Raw genomic sequence first — 16,847 nt, 5'->3', positions numbered from 1 at the left:
TGGCCTCCGTGATGACACAGATGACCGGCCGGGAGGATGAGGAAGAGCAGTGGGCGAAGAAGAGCAGTGGGTGTTACCTCGGCTGGAGCCAGCCTCTGACACCGAGTCCCGAGGAGTTTCCGTGCGCTCTGCTGGGCAGACAGCGAAGCGAAACGAAAGCCTCCTTGGGGAGGAGAGGTTGATAACCAGAGGTTGTGCACTGCGGGGACAGGACGCCGTCCTGGGCAGCTGCTGGCCCATCTTGTGCAGGGCTTGGGAGCACGGCACCTCCCGAGGGGCCTTCCACCCTCAGTGCGCTGTGGTTCTGTTGGCTTGCTGCTAGGTTAAGAGAGCAGAAATACTTTGCATTTGATCCCCTTATAGTGAGTCCAAACTAATTCCCAAAGCCGCTGAGCACTCCTGACAGACCTGAAACAAGCGAGATTTTAACTAGCACGTGTCACTGACCCTTTGTGTTTAATAACAGAGCGGTTTGTTTATTTACTTAGAAGTGTGAATGTGTAAATATTTGGGTTCCGACAGGGAAACATTTCTGTAACTGGGTAAAGCACTGGATTTTCCTCTCCCCACCTCAGCATCCTTTTTTTTTAATATATATATTAAATATTAGGCGTACAAATCGCTGTTCACTTGAAAATATGCAACCCATTTCAAAGGTTTGTGCTGGTGTCATGGATGGCAGCCAGCCCTGTGCTCGCTGGTGACAAATCTGAATAAGAACAGAATTCAAATTGCGCTGAAAATACAGGAAAATGACATTAATACGTGGTAAACATCGATAGGGAAAGGAATGATTAATTCTTACCCTTTCTAGTTGCTTTGTTTGAACGTCAGCACAGGTAGGTTTATTTAAAAGCAGATGTTCATTTGTGCCGAGGCTGGGCGCAGGTGACAGGTCGCTCACCAGCTGTACGGCTTCCTACCATTAAATTACTTCTGTTTGGGTGTTGCTTGTTCTGTAAAACCCTTATCATGGACGCTCTCTCTTAGTTCTGGAGTCTTAGGAGGTTCAGCGACAGCTCTGGCTTCTCAGGGCTGAAAGTTGTGGGAAAGCTTGCAGAAGGTACAAGTAAAATGAAGTTTCAGAAGCAGCTTGCGTGCGGATGGAGGGAGGGTTGGGGGGTTTTCTGCCTGTCTTTTGGGGTCACGTAGAAGGATAAAAGTAGATGCCAAGGCTGGTCAGGCAGAAACGCCAACCAGTTTGGAGAATACTGGGGTTGGTTTCCCAGCGTGAATTGTGGCAGAAAGCAATAACCCGAGTTAAGTAATAATTGCTTGTTTCCCATATCCCCACATCTCTGTATTTATTGTGTCTTTGGCAGAGGTAGTTTGAAAGTGAAGCCAGGTAACTCACAGAGGTTTTTATGGGCATGCACGATAACACAAGATCGTTCTGGTTTTGTATGGTTGGGGACCTCGCTGCGTGCTTTGGGACCGTCTGTCAATGGGCACGGTGCTTATTCGCTGCTGTAGGTTGTCATCGCTGATGTAAAAAAAAAAGATGCATCGATCGTTGACAGGCGTAAGCGAGGCTGGGTTTTTGCTGGGCTGTGTTTGGCGTTGGGTGATGCCAGAGAGCTGCTCGTCTGCCTGGTCCCAGCTCTGCAGCCGTAGAAATGAGCCCCTGGTGCTTCCTGAAAATGAAGTTTCTGTTGAAGGCTTTGCGATACCATAGTAAAAAACTGGAAGGAAAGAGGTAGCTTTGCTTTCTGCGCTTTCTTCCTGAGGGGTTGGTGTTAAATGCTCTGAGAATTATTTTTCCTCTCTTCTCTACAAGTTTGGAAATGTGGGTGTTTGGAAGCCTGTAAAAAGTGTCCTGCTGGTAATGTTTGCAGTGCTTGCTCTCGTGTTTGTCTGCATGGAAAGGATAAAATCTGTTAGGTGACTTCTGTATTACTTACTACTTTTGACTGTTGCGTGATGCTAGGCAGCCGTGCACCTTTCAGTAAGGGCGCTGTACCCTTTGCATCTTTCAGGATTATTGTACGGTTCCATATTGTCAGCACCCAGGCTGGGAACAATTGATTCGGCATTGCATAACAATTAACACTGTGCTTACGGGCGGCTTTTACAACTACTAATTTCAAGGTAGCTTCTAGTGTGCCATAATAGAGAGGGGGCTTGATCAGTGGTCTGTAGTTATATTTATTTATTAATTAATGGCTCTAAAGTAGCTTTTAATACCCGTAGTACAATCGGATGCAGTGTACACGTACGTGATGTGTTTTCCATGGGCATTACCAGGTTCCATTCCTCTGGCTGCAGGGATTGGTTGCACTTGAAATGCAGGCAGCATTTGTCGAAATTAGTGTAAAACTGTGTTCTTGAAGAAATTTCAACTTGATGCTTACGTAGATGAGATGCAGCATTAGTTTGTGTTGGACTCCACGTTCTTGGAATAGGTCTTGTGCATGCCTGATACCTGGGTTGTACTAATGATGAGTGAAGGTAACTTTAATCCCACCAGTTTCATTCATTAAATTCGTGCCAGGCTCTTCTGACAGAGGAGTAGGTTTAGAAAGTGCACGGTGAGGCAGAGGAAGCTGCAGAGCCTATTTTTGACAACAGGTCCTTGGGTTTGCTAATGAGGAACTCTGCTGGTCAGGCCCACGATAGGTGCTGCAGCCCCGGGACTTGAGGCATGCGCTACTTCAAAATGTTGTAAAAAGGGTGATTTGGGGCAAAACTATTCACGTACGTTGGGAAATGCTGAAATGTTGAAAAGTATCTTTGGCAAGTATCTTCTTTTGTAAGAAAGCAAACTAGTGAGGTGTAACAGCAGCCCATTCCCCTGGGTTTTTCAAGTTTTGGTATGTTATTCCATCCCTACGTGAAGGTGAGCACCTTCCCCAGGGAGGGAAGGAATAACTGGGTGCCAGGTGAAGTGGGGGCGTACCTGCTGCTAAGTGCTATTGATCACTTTGATTGATTGACTTGGCAGGTGTGAGAGCAAAATGGCAGGGAACAGCCTGGTGCTGCCCATTGTGCTGTGGGGGCGGAAGGCTCCCACCCACTGCATATCAACGCTGCTGCTAATGGATGACGTCTCCATGATCGTCACGGGCTGCCACGACGGACAGATATGTCTCTGGGACCTCTCTCTGGATTTAGAGGTAAGCCTCTGCATAATTTTTAATTTTCCGTGTGCTTTAAGCATGTATCTTTGTTGCCAAAATGATTTAGTCTTCAATATTATAGGACAGTATCTATTCTGTTCTTCAGCTCTTGTTATACTCCATTCATTTTTCCTTTCTTCCTCCCTTCATAAGATGAGGCCTGGATGTGACATCATGCCCCCAGTAGTGAATATTTCAGGTCAGAAGGAGGCATTTTTGCTCTCATTTCATTGCTGCTCCTGCAGTAACTTTTAAAAATAATTATCTCCCCTTTTCTGGAGCTACTCTAAACTTACCATTGCTTTCAAGTGTAGCTGCTTTAAATTGTGTTGTAGAAACTGATTTCAGAGACCAGAGAGCTGTATTTAGAGAGCTCTTTAAGGTTATTTTGAATAAAAGAACTGCTGATTTCCTTGAAAACGGAATGAGGAAAAAACGCTTGTAGCAGAGATAAAGATTGATTGTTTATTGATTGATGATTGATTGATAGTTATACATAGAACTATGGTATCATGGCAGCGGCTGCTCTGGAGTTGAAATCTGCAAGTGCCTCTTTTGAATAGAATTCGGTAAATTGCCTCAATACAGGAGTATGAAACTCCTAGAATGCATTAGAGAAGTAACCATTTCTCATAAAAATACAGCATGCTTCAGGCAGAAGTTAGGTTGGATACCTAACAATCTCAATATCTGAGTTACCCCCAGAAAATATCTTTACGTCTAATGTATTAAAAAAAAAACAAACAACAGGAGAAGGCAAAAATTTCTTTCTAGGATGGACAAAGGACTTTTTTTTTTCATTTTTCATCTGTGAATGGACTGTATATAAACTTATTTATGAATGTAGAGGGTTGTGAAGTTGCTTGACTGGGGGGAGAAACACTTTTTGCAGTACAGCACTGTTTTTTCTTTTGACTCAGGCCAGAGTCCGTCTGTGATCTAAAATTGTTGCTGGCCTGAGTTCTATGCAAAGTGCATTTTTTCACAAATCGACATTGCAGTGCTAGGTAGAAACTGTCTTTTCACATAATATAACAGCATTCTATGCAAACTTGAGATGATGTCCACAGCTGTGCTAATAAAATGTGTATGTATGTTAACATGTTTATATAACGTAAAAGAGAAATCTGGCATATGTGCATTCAAGTTAAATAAAGTGCCTTTGTTATTTCGCAGTAACTTTGTGGTACCTCACGTTTTATTTCCCTGATTCTAGATTAATCCCCGAGCTCTGCTGTTTGGCCACACAGCCTCAGTTACGTGTTTATCGAAGGCCTCTGCTTCCAGTGAAAAGCAGTACGTAGTGAGCGCGTCGGAGAGCGGGTGAGTTTTCGGGGCATTTATTACCGTGTGGGGCTGTTAAATAATGGAGGCTGAGGGTAGGGGAGAGCTCAGGTTGCTTCCACCTACTTCTTTGCATTCTAACCTCTTTATCAAGCAGTTCTGCTGCAGCTGGATGCTGTTGCTTGTACGTCTGCAGTGGTTTCCACACCTGCTCCTGAGCTTTTCCCCAGGCGTCTGAGCAGCGAGCACTGTGGAAGCTCCCTGCTTGTTCCCAGAGCTCCTCAAGGCCAGGCAGCTCCTTATCAAAGCTGGCCGGGAGCCTGGGCAGCCGGATCCCCGCGAGCAGGGAGGATGCAGGCGCTGTACCCTTGTGTATCTGCAGTCGTGTTCCGGCTGACTGTGTGCCAGCCCAGGCCTACGCGCCAGCAAGCAGTGTCTAGGAAGCAGGCCATGGTTTTGTTCCTCTTACAGAGTGACTCTTTTTTTCTTGCCATATTTGAGCCTAGTTTAGGTTCAGGCAGCTGAAGTAATTACTCTTGTCAGCAGGAGTCTAGAACAGCTTTTGAGTTTCTAAGAAGAGTGTGAGCAATTCAGTTCCAAAAGAGTAGCTGTCCTCTGTGGGCTTGCATTGAATAGGATGGGGTCATCTTTCACTTGTCCTAGTGCAAAGCATCTCATTACTACTGATTTTAGCATCTTCTTGAGCCTTACCAGCACAGGGTAATACTACACACGCTATTCCTTCTTAAACCAGTATAAACTTGAGCACTTAGATTTGGTGTGCATGTATAATTTTCTATTTTCTTTAGAAGTATGCCCTTGTGCTTTGCTTTTTCAACATTTGCTTTGAAAAGCTCAATTTTCTAATTTGGTTGTCTTTAACAAGGCAAAATATCTGACCTGAAAGTATTTCCAGAGATGACCCTTACAGGGCATGTATCTGTTACTGAGAGTTGCTGTTTCATTCATGTGTGGAACTTAGGGTTTGAATGGCAGACTGCCGGTATGCAAAACCAGCTATAAAAGGAAAAAGAAGTGTTGGAGTCTGTTCTTGTATTTGCTTTGTTTTTAAAGGCTGGTTACCAGAAGGTAAGGTTGATTTGATCAACTGTGGCTGAGTAAGAAATTTCTTAGCCTCTGCCTATATAAATGCAGTTGGAGAGATAGAGGTCAGTTGGTATCCAAACAAACCCAATAAGTTTATTTGACAAAGTCAGGGAACGATGTATTTAAACAACCTTTTAACCTGGACTTTGTGAATAGAGTGTGTCAAAACCTAGAGTTTCTGCCTTGCAGTGATTTCAGTACCAAGTAGTCTTTTTGTTTTGGTTTTAAAACCAAAAAAGTTTTCAGTGTTTAATGATACACCTGATGCAAAGGGAAAAAAAGATGAGGCAGCAGCTGACAGATTCTGTTTTGATTAAATTTTAATATAAAACTTTGAAAATGTTGGGGTAAAGTACAGTAAAAAGGGGGAAATGGTTCCTTACCCCTCTGAAATCTGAATTCATTCATAGCGGTATCTGTAATATTTTCTTATAAGGCAAGTCAGGAAAATATCTACTGATACTATTTATAATTGGTTGTTCCGTGACTTCATGAAGAGTACCAGGTGATGCTGCCAGCTCCGGCCAGCCTGGAACCTCTGAAAAACCGCCAGTGTTCACTGCCATGTGATGAAGTTCTGTTTTTCTGTAATATGCTTTTCTTCCTCGCTGATGTGGAAAAGGCAAGCTAATGCTTGGACACCTTAGGGGATGCAGCAGATGTATTTAATTATTTGAAATAGTGGGGAGAGAAATGAGAAATTCTCAGTTAAATGCTTGCATTTACTTAATATATTGATTGCTTATGATGTATTTTTTCATTTTGCTCATCTCCCTTTGTTTTTATAGGGAAGAACAGGCTGTGTAGGTTCAACTAGAATCAACTCAAGTAGATTTTGAGTTTCCTTTACCTAAATACAACTCACATAATCAATAATAAATGTTTCAGATTCTCCCAGTATAAATAATTTTTTACTCGTTGGAAGACTGAAGTATTTTGGATGTGGCTGTAATTTGTCTTTTGTGTTTTAGGGAGATGTGTCTGTGGGATGTGAATGATGGGAGATGCATAGAGTTTACGAAGCTGGCCTGCACACACACTGGCATACAGGTTAGTACTCTGGGTATGCTTCAGAGCTCCTGCTCTCTGTTGTGCAGCAGGGATAACTACAGATCAGTTATTAAAACGAGGTGTGGAAAGTTATGCAGTATCATCAAATGCCCTAGAGCTGGACATAAGTGCTTTAATTCAGCTTTTGGGGGAAAAAATAATTAGATATCCTGGAAAGAATGGAGGAATAGGGTAAAACAGAGAAGTACTGCTGGGGGAGGTGGGAGAGGGAGGATGACCTCAGCAGGCAGGGCTGTTACAGGCTCCTGTCCGCCCCTGGAGCTGGGTGAGCTGTCCAAGGGTTGCCTTGGGCAGATAACAGCAGCTGGGGGCCTCAGCAAAAGCTCTGCTCAGAGCCCAGGAGCAATTTTTAATATATAGCCACTAGAATGTATGTGTGGAATTCCAGTCTCGATTAAAAACGAAGCAGTCGATGTCTGACATGGAGTGTAACTTCTGTGCTGTGTTAATACCCGTTTAGTTCTATCAGTTCACAGTCGGGACTCAGCGCGAAGGGAGACTGTTATGCCACGGCCATTATCCAGAAATTCTTGTTGTGGATGCTACCAGCCTTGAAGTTCTTTATTCTTTGGTATCAAAGATATCTCCCGACTGGATCAGCTCCATGACTATCATTAAATCCAATAGAACACAAGGTAAATATTTTTGTTGCTTTTATTATGGCTTTGCCTCCCTGTAAGGTAATATTATTTTCAACTTCTCAAAAAAGCAATGCATACATAGTTATATCTAGTCCCTGAAAGTGTGCGGGGAGGAGACTCGTTGTGGTTTTGGTATCCTTTCTGTTCCTGTTTTAGCCAGTGCTAAAACTCCCATGGGATACATTTTAGTGCTTTCTCATGAGTAAAACCTAAAATGAGCAGCTGGGTAGTGAAATCAGCTACAACAGGTTCCAGGCTCACCTGGTAAGTAATTCAGTTCTGTTATCTTCAGTGTCTGCGTGTGCTGAAATCCGAAGGACAAGGAGCATTCCTACAGGAAGAGGCCTTTTTCTTCTGGAATAAAAGCACATTCCGCTAGAGTGATAACTTGTTTTCTCTTTGAGAATTGAGAAAGGGTTTTGGAGAACGCTGTGATAGCAAGAGCCTGGAAACTGGCACGAGGCTAAAGGAAGAGGTGCAAGCACTCTAGATGCTAAGGCTGTCATTTGCATTACTAATGTGATGTGTGGCATACATCGAGATCATTTGGCACGCCGGGAATTGTGATTTTGACAAGATATATACATACCGCGAATATTCCTTGTGATTAGTAGCTTGACGAGAAGTGCTGTCATAACATTTTCAAAGCTATTATTGCAGGAGATGTGTTTAGGAAAAGTGCTGATTACAGTACACAATAAAAAAAAAAACGAAGACTGCAGAGAGAGGAACTTCTAAAAGTAATGCCAGGCAATTTAGTGTAGAAGTATGTGGGCAGACAGAATGTATAGCAGTGGATTAGTTAGCGTGGTTCGAAGCAGTACCTGTCCACACATCTGTTTCGCTGGTAGTTTGTGCTCAGATGCCAGGCTTTAAATTTTTGGCAGCTGTGGAGATGTGCCTCATTCAGCTTCTTCTGTTGGTGAAGCTGTTAATTTCTGAGAGTTTGAGGAACACTAAGAAAGAAGATTGTGAAGGAAAGAGACTTACCTTCAATTAGAGCTGACAGCAGTTGTAAACTGTTCCCAAAGGGCTGCTGTGGGAACGCTGAATTGCTGTCTCCACAACATCTGAGTTGCTGGAACAACGGGAAGCGAACTCTGGTTTTAAGTTCCCTGCTACTGCATTTAATTTCACTCTGTGTTTTGTAATCATTTTAATTGTGTTTGTGTTTTTGTAATCAAGAAGTTATCCCTTGGCCTGGGGATTTTTGTCCTTCAGCAGAATTGCCTGGGAAAAACAGGAATTTCTAGAAAGTGCCTAGCAATAGGCGTGGGTTTGGTGTGTGTGGGGGGGTTGATTTGTGTTGAGGGGGGTTGGTGTGCGTGGTTAATGAATGGAATGGATTCATTTTTCAGAGACACTGCTGGGGAACCCCCAGGCAAGCTGCTTGCACAGCGTACAGCTAGCATACATTTCCCATTAAGCTTCAGCTGCTTCACAGGCTGGCGTGGGCAAACAGCTAGGCGTAAGCAAGAGGCTTTCCTCCTGCAAGAGAAGCATCTTGCTTTTGGAGACAGTGATGAGACAACCCCTCGTGTCAGACGTACTCAGATATGCAAAAGTGTGTACCAAAATGAAGACATTCTTGTATTTATCAGCCTTTTTTCTCCCCAGAGGATACTGTTGTAGCAGTTTCGGTGACTGGCATCCTGAAAGTATGGATAATAACCTCTGAAGTGAGTCGCATGCAGGTGAGCAAAGGCTTCTGAATTAGTGACATTTCCCAAAAATCTTAAAGGACATATCACCCTCAACTGTTAACTTCCAGATTTCTTTTTTCCTCAAGTCCTGCTCTGATGAAGACAGAACATCTGTTAATCCTTTTTCCTGGTCTTCCAGCTACCTGGAATACCATGGGCTTTGTTAAAAACAAAGCACTACCAACAGAAATCCGAATGCAGATGATGTTCTTTGTTTGATACTTACAGAGCTTATTTCAAAATAAATGCAGTAATTAATTTCTACGATTCTGTTTTTTATTCTTACCAATGGTTTGCGTTAATAATATGCAAATATTTTGGTCTATTCGGTTTTAGTTTTTCTTCTTTGAAAGTCCTGTTCTTTCCTGAAATTGTCTTGTACAGTGAAGAACAGGAAAGTAAGAAACTCGTAGCTAAACAGGAGCACAGTCTGTTTGGGGTGGTGGGAGCCCTGCAAGAATGAAATGTGAGCTGGATGTGCTTAGTTTCAGCTGGCTGTCCAGAAGAAAGGTAATCCACCGAGAGTGACGGTGCTAAATAGGCACCACTAATCTGTCCAGCTGGGGAATTTGTTAGACTTAAGTGACAAAAGAGGATGCCACGTGCTCTTGCAGATCTCCTTATGAGGAATAATAGAATAAGAAATGTGACAAGGGTTTGGTTTTTCCATAGAAGTTGGCCATCTGGCACATTATGAAACCACGTAGTCCCCTTTCCATCATGTTTTCTGTCATGTTGTAAGGTCAGTTTGAACAAGGAAAAAAAAAAACAGCTGGGTGTTTCCTTGTTTCCTGATTTTTAAACACGTTTGCCTGTGTAGAGACTGCCAGTTTCAGGTGCTGGGTGCATTTTCATCTGGACAGGCTATCAGAAACTGCCCTCAACATAACCAAAAGAAAGTTACGGTGTCATGTACACCGAGGTTGGTCAATGCCCAGCACCGATGGGGTAGCCCCTCTGATGCCCTAGCTCAGCAAAGGGTGCAGGGCTGGAGGGATGAGGTCCAGTGCTGCCTGCTGGTGCTAGGCGGGATCTCAGGAAAGCGTGGTCAGCGGTGGCTGAACCTTCACCTCTAACCCAGTCTGTGGCTGGGGACATGAGGGACATGAGCTTGTTGACATGAGGAAGGAAACAGCCTTGTGTGCTCAGCAGTTCAGCTCTCTGCCTGCTGCACACCCGATGGGGCTGTGCACACGTGCTCTCCAAATAGAACTTACAGCCTCCTGGTGGTGCCATTTTTGGCTGTTTCTACAAGCCAGTTTCTCATCATTTCTTTAGCTCTCTTCTTAACAGATACGTTACTCTCATATCTGTGACAGTCTGCAGGCTTTTTAAATAAAATGGAGATAATTTAATGTAATTACTTTGCCTGTTTATTTTTTTTCAGGATACCGCACCGATATTTGAAGAGGAGTCAAAACCTATTTATTGTCAGAACTGTCAAAGCATTTCTTTCTGCTCATTTACCCAGCGGTCGTTGTTGGTGGTGTGCTCCAAGTACTGGAGGGTAAGGAAAGCTGAACAAACGCTCGCTTATTCTCACCGTAGCACCTCGTGTAATTAAATTGCCAGTAAGACATTCAGATCAAGATGTCCTAAATCCTTTCAATATGTATGTGTGGAAACTGCAATTAGCTGCTGCCTGGGCATTTTAATCTGTAATTGGTTGATGGCTGATAGACTTTTCTGTTTCTTTTCAGGTTTTTGATGCTGGAGATTATTCCCTTTTATGCTCGCTCCCTAGTGAAAATGAACAGACCTGGACTGGTGGCGACTTTGTGTCAGCTGATAAAGTCATTGTGTGGACAGAAGATGGACAAAGTTTCATATATAAATTACCACCCAGGTACTCAACAATGAAATGCTCTGATTCCTTATTTTTTTGTTTTTATTTTTTATTTTTTAGATTAAAGCATGAGACATTTGGTTTTCTTTTTACATCTTTTAATTTGTGATATGCAAACATTTCTTTGTTCTGGGTGGAGATGCAGTTTTATCATATAGAGCCTCCAATATTCTCACATAAGTCAGACAAGAAATACTTTCTGACCTCCATGTGCCATCACAGCACAAAGAAGCACACAGATCTACGTGGTGGTCTGTTGGAGGAATACTTGAGTTTGGTGTGGTTTGGTCCTGAAGCCAAATGTTTTGAACTTGGAAACTCTGAACTCTGAAAATGCAGTGTTTAAGGGCTTGGATACTGTTTTTGCTTAAGAATCTAGCATATTATTTAGTTAGCTATTGATAGAGTGATCACTTCAGTCATACAATACATTTTATTCCTTTTTTTTTCATTCTTAAACCCAGCTGTCTACCAGCTAGTGATTCATTTCGCAGCGATGTGGGGAAAGCTGTAGAAAATCTAAATCCTCCTTTATTATACAGCGTATTGGACAGAGCAGATAAACAGGTAAAAACATGTTTCTTCGGGGTCTTCGTTTATGGTCAGTATTTCTCCTTGAGAGAGTTTAAATATGCATACTTCATGACATTTTCTTCTCTTTCTAAGTAGACCTTCAGAATGTCCTCTTTAGCTGGAGAACATAGACGTTTGGAAGAAAAACAGATGTAATTTCCCTGCTATTTTGTTTCTTTGTTTTGGTTCTTGTTGGTTTTCAAATAAATGCAGAGATTAGTCTATGGTCAAGTGAATCTTCAGTTCTTGTAAGCTAACAGTTTATCATTCATCAGTGCTGGAGCAGAAGTCAAGTCGTGATGTGCATGATGATTAGGCAGTCACTGAGCAAGGGCTTTGAGAGTCACAACTTTGAGTTTGCAAGCTTAGATTCTTGCAAAGTAAAGAAAAGCCAATTCTGGCTAAAATGCTCATTTAACTATACTTGTTTTTATGTTATTTGTGAACTGTATCTGCTATAAACTAATAAATTTTGTGACTGTTGTGCAATGCACCTAGTCATGTGTACTACTAGGTTTAAATAGTTGTCTCATTTACAAATACTGTTAATGTAAGACTATTGTATGGATCCCTTTTTAATCACAACCATTTAATCTGTTGCCAAATTTGGGCATTTAAACATGTATAGGTTTGATCTACTGTGTTTATTTGTTAACATTATAACTTCCTTTTCTCTTATGGCCACATTCCTCATCGAGTAATGTATCTCCAGCTTACCACTACAGTTGAAATGTTAACAATTTTAGAATATGTATATATAGAGAGAGAGATATGTATATAAAACACATAGTTATTATATATGCATATTTTCCCCCTAAAACTGTTACTTTTTCATAATTAACCACAGTGTCTTCTAATTTGTATGGCTGTATTTATTCTTCCTTCTATAAAAAAAAGATAAAGCATAGAATAGCCGTCTTTTGTTCTACTTTCAAAATGTACAGCAGTTTATGTGGGAAAAATAAATATTCAGATTCGTGCATGGTTTGCGTATGTCTGAAGTTGTTCTAATTTATTTTATTTTATTTTTTACCAGTTACTTATATGTCCCCCAGTTACTCGATTCTTCTGCAGACGTAGGGAGTTGTCCTATAAGCTGCTAATCCAAGGAGACTCTTCAGGAAGACTGTCTATTTGGAGTATGCCTGAAAATCTTGAACAAGATAGTGCAGAAGGTATTACACAGTTATGTCTTCTTGCTAGGTCTTTTTACGGATATCTCTATTTTGTTACAGCTTTTGTTGCTGGATAAAGCACTGCTGCTTTTCCTATAAATCCAGGAAGCTTTTTTTGGTGTACTTTTTTTCTTTTCATTGCTTCTTTTAAGAGTTGCAGTTACTTAAGATTTTGATCACATATTAAAAAGTTAAATTTACTCTGAACACTTTTCAGGTATTAAGTTTTAATGGCCTTTTTTTCCAAACACCAGCAATGGTCATTGTTGCCTGCCTACATAACTTCCTTTTGTTGCTTAAATCATATCCTTTTCCAGTTCTCTCCCATGTGTTGTTTCTGTGTGTTGCTGCAGCTTCCCTCAGGTCAGTGAATCGATCTCCAATATTTTTTACATGGTGTTGTAGCACAGTGTATTTTAACTTTGAAATCTTCCAAGAAAAGCATTCTTATTTTGGTCCATGAATAGTTTTTCTTTTTTTTTTCCTTTTTTTCTAAACAGGACTGCAAACAACAACTTCAATATCCCTGCAGGAAGCTTTTGATAAACTTTCGCCTCGCCCAGCTGGGATTATAGACCAACTAAGCTTAATACCCAACTTCAATGAACCACTTAAAGTTACGGCCAGTGTGTATATCCCAGCACACGGGCGTTTGGTCTGCGGTCGGGAGGACGGAAGCATTGTTATTGTGCCAGCAACACAAACTGCTATAGTTCAGCTTTTGCAAGGAGAGCATATGCTTCGGAGAGGTATGCTAATAAGCTTTTGAAAAGCACAGCTGGATTGCAGTGTGTGCGATCTAATTTATCAATTGTTCTATCAAAAATTAATTATTTTTTTTTCTCGTTTTCATCCTTCCCCACCCCGTACCCTCGACCTTACCCAATTCCTCAGGCTGGCCACCTCACCGGACTCTCAGAGGCCATCGAAACAAAATTACATGCTTACTGTATCCTCATCAGGTTTCTTCTCGTTATGATCAAAGGTATTTGATCTCAGGTGGTGTGGATTTCTCAGTCATCATGTGGGATATATTTTCTGGAGAGATGAAACATATCTTCTGTGTGCATGGTGGAGAAATTACACAGCTTCTAGTTCCACCAGAAAACTGTAGTGTAAGTTTTAACTAATATGTCCTCATAACTTGTCTTACACTTCCCATGAAGGCTATGGCAGCTGTTCCCCACCAGTTGGCCCATAAGCCCATAGGTTTTGAATGTGTTGTTTGTTTTTGTTTTTGTTTTTTTTGATAAATTGAATGAACAGAAATAATTTAATGCGTAATATGACACAGGTTTATTTGAGAACCATGGGTTCTCCTTTTTTTGCTCAACACAGTTTCCTTGCCTTTTGTTTCCTTTTTTTCCCTTCCCTTCTTGTTCCCTTTTTCTTTAATGTTCTGCTTTTTTTTTAATCCTCATTTTCATACTTCTAATTCTTGAGCCTGTTTCCTGTACCTCTGCACTGCTTAGCTCTGCTGAGACACTAACCTTCCTTGGATGTCACCTTTGAAAACACCTGTGACTTAGCATGTTAATCTAAACCATGTGTAGATGTGAAATTTTTAATTTAAACTGAAGTATTAGCATATAATCCAAGTCTAAGGAGAGCCAGAAGAAAATGCAAAGCTATGAAACCTATTTGAAGTTCTTTGAATAACTTCACCTGTAGCAGTGTTTCTATTAGCGTATGTGCAGGGACATGCCTATTCTGGATTATAAATCAAAATGCCTCTAGTCACTTTTTTCTTTTACTAAGAAATATGCATCAGTACTAGCTAAAATATTTTGGCCTTTAGCATAAAAAAATTAAATAAAAGTGACAGGGTTGAGAGTAAGTAGTCTGTATTTTATTGGCTGGTGAAGTATTATTTTTATGACTCTTTTGAACCCAACGTAATTACGTCCCTTCAGATTTTAAGCATTTGAAAAACATGTTGGCAGAAAATTTCCTTTTTCTGGAAAGGTTGAGAAATTTCTGACCGTGACCATGAAGTGACGTTATTGGTTCAGGGCATAACATTTTGCCGAGGTAGCGATGTCGCGTGGTTATGCTCAGAAGGCAGGATGTTCTCGTACCTGTTTGCTCTTTTTGACCTGCAGGTAGTTGGATTCAAGAGAATTTCTGCAAATGAAAATCTGTTCCCAGTGATAACAGCAAGTTTTGCCATAGATCTATGTGCATGCGTTTGCTTATAAAATAGGTTGTTGATCATTATACTTCAGCCAGTGAAGAAGAGATTTTTAAACTGTCTACCTTACCTGCCTTATGAATAATCTTTATCTATTTATTTTTTCATTTTTAAGGCAAGAGTCCAGCACTGCGTTTGCTCTGTTGCCAGTGATCACTCGGTAGGTCTTCTGAGTCTGCGGGAGAAAAAATGCATCATGCTGGCATCCCGTCACCTCTTCCCTATTCAAGTAATAAAATGGAGGCCTTCTGATGACTACCTGGTAGTGGGATGTTCAGATGGCTCTGTGTACGTCTGGCAAATGGATACTGGTAAGTTTTAGTTCAGACATTGTTTGATCAAAATTTTTAATAATACTCAGTAATCTGGGCAAGGTGCATCTGAGACTCGTTAATTTTTTTCACACATTTTTATTTAGAAATCTAGCTCTCCCCATGTTCCCCAAATTTGTAGATCAAATACTAAAACACTTATTGAGAATAACTCACTTGTTTTTGGAGGAGTATAGCTTCCTCTGGCTTTTTATCCCTCCATATCTTTCCTACTTACCTTTACAGAGAACAGTTAAGATGTTAGCTGCACGTGTAGTGTCCTCTTAGTTTATTAGCGTTCACGCTTCCTCAGCAGTTTTCTTGAAAGCTTGGTGTAGAAATGCAGCACCTTATATCTCCAATAGTTTCTTCATCTGCAAAGTGAAGAATAATAATAAGTTTTATTGTCTGTCTGTCTGGTTTGTGTTTCCCTTCCTTTTGTTTTTTAAAGGGGCTAATGCTCTGTTTAGAAGACAGTAAGAATGAGCCCTAAGACTTCAGTCTCATGGAAACTCAGGAAAAATCCATTCCTTTGGGAATTAGATTTCTAAAACTTTCTGTTAACAGAAAGCTTTATCCATCGCATCCTGAGGTGTAAATTATTTTTGCATGTTGTTGTACTTAAAATGTTTTGCATGTTCTGAATTGTTCCTGCTTAAACTAATGCTTTCCAAAACGTTTGAAGGTGCACTGGACAGGTGTGTGATGGGAATAACAGCAGTAGAAATCCTGAATGCCTGTGATGAGGCAGTTCCAGCGGCCGTGGACTCCCTCAGTCATCCCGCTGTCAACCTGAAGCAGGCCATGACTCGGCGGAGCCTGGCTGCTCTGAAAAACGTGGCACATCAAAAACTGCAGACTCTTGCCACTAACCTGCTAGCTTCTGAGGCATCTGACAAAGTAAGTTCTGCTCTAGCTTGTCTGTTTCTAATGCAGTATCCAAGCAATTTATTTTCGTATGTCATTCAGTAAAACGTAGCAAGTCTTCGTCACTGTAACTAAAAGGATCTTATCCAAACTGCCCTGAAATTTTAATAGGAAGGCATAAACTAACTTTACCTGCCCTTGGGTAAGCCCTGGAAGACAAGGAGCACAAATTGAAATGGGAAATTTCAGTCTGAACATAAGAAGGCTTCTCTTTACTGCAAGGGCAGCAGAGCACTGGAACTGGCTGCACGGGGCGAGGCTCTGGAGTGTCTGTCCTTGGAGATGCTCAAAGCTGGCCTGGGCATGGTCCTGTTTTTGCAAAGGGTTGGAGCGCTTCAGCCTCAGCTGTTCTGCAGTTCTGTGAACCTGCTGGTCACCTCTTATAACTGTAATGCTTCTTTTGCATTTCCTGTAGAGATGTGGCTTGCAAAAGACATTAAAATATCTTTCTTTAAACCTGTTACTGCCATTTTGAGATTGCAAATATATTGATCAACATTAAAAACAAAACAAAACGTGATATTTTCTATGTCAGTATGTGCTTAATGCATTAATACCAAGATGTCTGTTAAGAACAAACAATTTCTATGTTCAGGTGTGTACGTTGGTACTTCTCTGAAGGAAGATTTTTTGTATTGCATGTGAGAGGGTGATTGAGGTATTGAGAGAGAGAAGAAAGAATATCCTGACAATAAAGAAATAGTTTCATGTTCTCAGATTGTTGTCATATCTAGGTTTTTATTATCTCAATTTTATATATGCTAGGGATTAAGATCTGTAGATATGAGACTGGTGTTAAGTTTCATTTGTGACCGCATTAAATCCTTTAGCAGGGGTAGTTTTTGCCGAGTCAATAAAGGAAAACAATTACGCATGCAGAAGCAAACCCAAGAAGCTAAAGG

General features: G+C 41.2%; 1 protein-coding gene across 3 annotated transcripts in view; it reads left to right on the top strand.

Moving 5' to 3' along the window:
* WDR7 (WD repeat domain 7) overlaps positions 1–16,847 on the top strand; it is a 97,539-nt gene that overhangs the window by 766 nt on the left and 79,926 nt on the right. For 2 of the 3 annotated variants that reach the window (XM_084304408.1, XM_084304406.1), the window contains exons 2-14: positions 2,942–3,113; positions 4,333–4,439; positions 6,479–6,557; positions 7,039–7,213; positions 8,837–8,913; positions 10,310–10,429; positions 10,623–10,768; positions 11,233–11,335; positions 12,378–12,516; positions 13,017–13,265; positions 13,411–13,631; positions 14,823–15,018; positions 15,704–15,918. In XM_084304408.1, coding sequence (XP_084160534.1) covers positions 2,955–3,113; positions 4,333–4,439; positions 6,479–6,557; positions 7,039–7,213; positions 8,837–8,913; positions 10,310–10,429; positions 10,623–10,768; positions 11,233–11,335; positions 12,378–12,516; positions 13,017–13,265; positions 13,411–13,631; positions 14,823–15,018; positions 15,704–15,918 — 1,986 coding nt within the window. In that variant the 5' untranslated portion in view covers positions 2,942–2,954. The remainder of the gene's footprint in view (positions 1–2,941; positions 3,114–4,332; positions 4,440–6,478; positions 6,558–7,038; positions 7,214–8,836; positions 8,914–10,309; positions 10,430–10,622; positions 10,769–11,232; positions 11,336–12,377; positions 12,517–13,016; positions 13,266–13,410; positions 13,632–14,822; positions 15,019–15,703; positions 15,919–16,847) is intronic. The other variant, XM_084304407.1, reaches the window with a different exon arrangement.

The sequence above is a fragment of the Netta rufina genome, assembly GCF_964035555.1.
Source record: "Netta rufina genome assembly, chromosome: W".
NCBI classification, from domain to species: domain Eukaryota; kingdom Metazoa; phylum Chordata; class Aves; order Anseriformes; family Anatidae; genus Netta; species Netta rufina.
This window is presented reverse-complemented; position numbering and strand designations above follow the sequence as displayed.